The 3,504-nt window shown below is 42.9% G+C and overlaps 1 protein-coding gene across 1 annotated transcript; it reads right to left on the bottom strand.

The window, feature by feature from the left end:
- Positions 1-667: 667 nt before the first annotated feature.
- Positions 668-3,141, bottom strand: LOC122264421 (uncharacterized). Its single transcript, XM_086546980.1, has one exon. It carries the CDS (start codon positions 2,477-2,479, stop codon positions 1,952-1,954), a length of 528 nt encoding a protein of 175 aa, XP_086403106.1. The 5' UTR covers positions 2,480-3,141; the 3' UTR covers positions 668-1,951.
- Between the last annotated feature and the right edge of the window lie 363 nt (positions 3,142-3,504).

Raw genomic sequence — 3,504 nt, 5'->3', positions numbered from 1 at the left:
AATTAATGAGGATGATGATAATAATGAAAATGATTCTAGTGATGATAATGATGATAATAATGATGATGTTAATGCTAATGATGATAATAATGATGATGATGAAAATGATAATGATGTTGATAATGATAATGATAACAGTTATGAGATAGTTATGAAAATGAATTATAATGAGAATGACAGCGAGAATGATAATGATAATAAGGATAATGATGAAAATAATGATATTGGTACTAATGATCATAACAATAGAAATAATAATGACAATGATATTGATAAAGATTATAATGACATTACACACATAGTGCGTGTGTGCGTGTGTGTGTGTGTGTGTGTGTGTGTGTGTGTATGAGTATGTGTGTGTGTGTGTGTTTGTACATCCACAACCTCTTTTTTAAAATAAAAATCATCTTCGAAAATATGTTATTTTTTCTTTTTATTCTTCACTGACGATTTCATATTTCAATATTCTCAAAGATCTAGCAACATCCCCACAGCATTACGAAAAAAGAATAAAATTGATATATTCAGTTAGCATGTGATGGAATTTATATTGCTTTTAGTACTATTAATGTAAAGCATTAGGATGTAAGTGATATTAAGAAAGGCTCTCTCAGCCTCTTAGATAAGTAAAGCATGTATGATAGGTTATATGAAAATTGGGTTATTAATATTAATTACATTTTATTTGTTCCAGTGTTGCATTTTACAACTAGGCGACTATGCACCATTATGTACAAAAGAAGGAAATCACGTTTATACATATTTAAATAATATAAATACAAAATACATTGAGATTCATTTTCATTAAAGCATTTGTATTAATTACACAACCATATAGTGTTTGTCGATGTATATATATATATATATATATATATATATATATATATATATATATATATATATATATATATATATATATTCACTTTCTTTTACATACGAGCCAGACGTAGTTTTGTCTTCACATCACTAACCGAGTTAAAAATACTCAACAGAAAGTTCGTGAGATACTCATGTCTCGAGCTAGCGTTGACACACGTAAAAAACACTGCAGTCTCAACTGCCTTCGACCTCGTTTATCTAAGTCGGTAGATTATCGTCTAAACGCAAAGCAAGGATTGTCTTCTGCATTTTCATACTCGTTGCGTTCTCTCTGTCTTTTTTTTTTTCACCACGACAGGAAGTATCTCATTATGTCTACATCTTTTTCTTTTTTTCTATCTCCAACCTATTTCCACTTCACACTTATTTGCGATCAAGACAAGGACACGCGCCGTGACCACAAAAATGTAACCGCAAATCGATTGAGAGCTGCGTTCGGGTCGCACATGTATTTCGCAGTGTGAGAGGGAAGGGGGGGAGGGGGGAAGATGCTCCCTAGAACGTCATGAACATCATCTCGGGAAAAAAAAAACGTATCAATCACGAAGAGAAATAAGGAACGTGTCTTTAATAGGCGGGTTCAGGTCACGTGCTGACGTCAGAGGGCGAAGAGGTGTGTGGTCTTCTGCATCCGTCCTGTGGTTATCTGCAAATCATTTCTGAATGATAATAATGGTCATCATAGCCCCGTGCTTTAGTTTCGTGATATCCAGTTCATTCTGACACGATTCTCTGGGAAGCAAAGTAGACGGTATTTAATTGTGATCTGTGTATGAGTTAATGTGCACGACAACTGAATAATGACAATCATCTGCGATTATAAAGATACATACTTGCGCCTCTTCAAGGGCAAGGACGTCTGCCTTCCAGTGCCCCAAGGTCAACCGAGGAGCTTTCTTGACCTTCAGGACCAAGAACACTGTTTTTTTTCATCTTCGGAGCGAGGCTTCAACAATAGATTTCATAATCTTCCTCCCACCTTTTCTGTCTCGCATTTTGAAGTATCGGTTGCTTCTCACTATCACAGAGCCGATGAGGGTTAAGTACAGTTTCCCGGAGCACGAGAAGTGAGCTAGACGTCAGAGCACTGACAGTCAAGGTGCACCTCGGCGCTCACGTTCATGTTTCTCAAACCTCTCTTGCCCTCGTATTGTACAGTGAAACTCTTATTGGTGGATCTGACAGGTTTACACACACGCCCATGATCCATGCCCAGATTATCCCCACAGTAACTGAGCGTTTCATTACACCGCCAGACCGGCAAGAAGGACGGTTTAAATTGCTTGTCCAGTTTCTCGTCAGTCGGGTCCAGCACCCTTACCACAAGGTCCATCACCCGAACCTTATGCAGGTGAGGCTTGCAATCCATGCTCTGCAACTGCTGGATCAGAGTCCCGTCCTCCGGCCTCTTCTCGACGTACCTCAGTTCAGCGGCCGTGGTGTTCGCAGTAGTCGAGGTATTCCCGGTATTCGTGGTCTTCAGCGTCAGCGCAAAGACGAGGGTGACGAGCACTCCCGTGAACGTCGCCGTCGTCAGCACTGAGAGAACCACTTTTCTGTCGCTGGCAAGGTGTAGGCAGCTCCCCGCTATCTGTGCCATGGCGACGGTATGCCAACAGCCATGCGAGGTCAACGAGGCGCGGTCGGGTTCTCGCCTATGCCAGTGAAAAGCGGACGGGGATGGTCACCGCAACGCCACCGAGGTGCCGCAGTGGAGTGGCCAGCAGGAGAGGAAGAAGTGACGCAATGCGCGGTTAGGCGACGACTGTAAGTCCACAGCCTGGGAGCCTCAGGTGACCTTCAACTTCATCCTCGGCAGCTGCATGTGCACCAAACTGTGTGCTGCCACATGCCCACGCCGCTTTCTAACGTTTCATTTAGGTTATCTTTATCCTCCAAAAGCAAATACGCTCGTGAATCCTATCGAAAGCACTGAAAAGGAAGGATCGGGAAGTTTACGAAAGGGTTTCCCTCACGAACAGGGCGATACAGCGCCATCAGCATCTCAAGTGTGACACAAGGCAACGACTCCGCTTGCCTCGGAGTAAACCTGCATCGCGACCCCGCGCGCCAGTCAGGGCAATCAGTACGAGAGAGACGAACCGACGGAGCGCTCGTCTGAACAAATCACGAGATTATACAAGCCTTTAAATTCTCTCATTCGAATTCACGCACAGCTCGACCGGTTAGAGAGAGAGATGCCCGACCGCGAGATGAGAGCCACGGATTCGCTTGCTGTGCGAAGAGGAGCGACGATCAGAAGGCAATGACTGGCTGGAAGATTTCCTTCAGCTGAAATACCAAACAGACTCATTGTCTCAGGAGTATCGCGGAGATGCTGGGCGGGAAAGCGCCAGAATTCTGGGAACGCGCGGCGCGATTATACTACCGAAAGCAAGTAGAGTGACTGGAGATATTGCCACGAAGGCTAAGCTTGGTGTTAGGAGGACATTTTTATCACGTTTGTGCCACGACAGAGGCCAGATGTGCAGCAGAGAGATATATATATCTTGACTGGACTGGTTACTTTGGCTTATTACTTTTTACCTCTCTCTTATTCTCTTTCCATCTCTCTATCTATTTATCTCTCTCTCTCTCTCTATCTGTCTATCTATCTATCTATCG

This window comes from Penaeus japonicus, unplaced genomic scaffold, assembly GCF_977035675.1.
Source record: "Penaeus japonicus unplaced genomic scaffold, GWHDUDI00000001_assembly GWHDUDI00000018, whole genome shotgun sequence".
Classification (NCBI taxonomy): domain Eukaryota; kingdom Metazoa; phylum Arthropoda; class Malacostraca; order Decapoda; family Penaeidae; genus Penaeus; species Penaeus japonicus.
Note: the sequence above shows the minus strand (reverse complement) of the source record. Positions and strands in the feature narration are given on the sequence as shown.

Coding starts and splice junctions, on each gene's coding strand:
- LOC122264421 (XM_086546980.1), bottom strand. CDS start 2,479: ATGGCACAGATAGCGGGGAGCTGCCTACACCTTGCCAGCGACAGAAAA.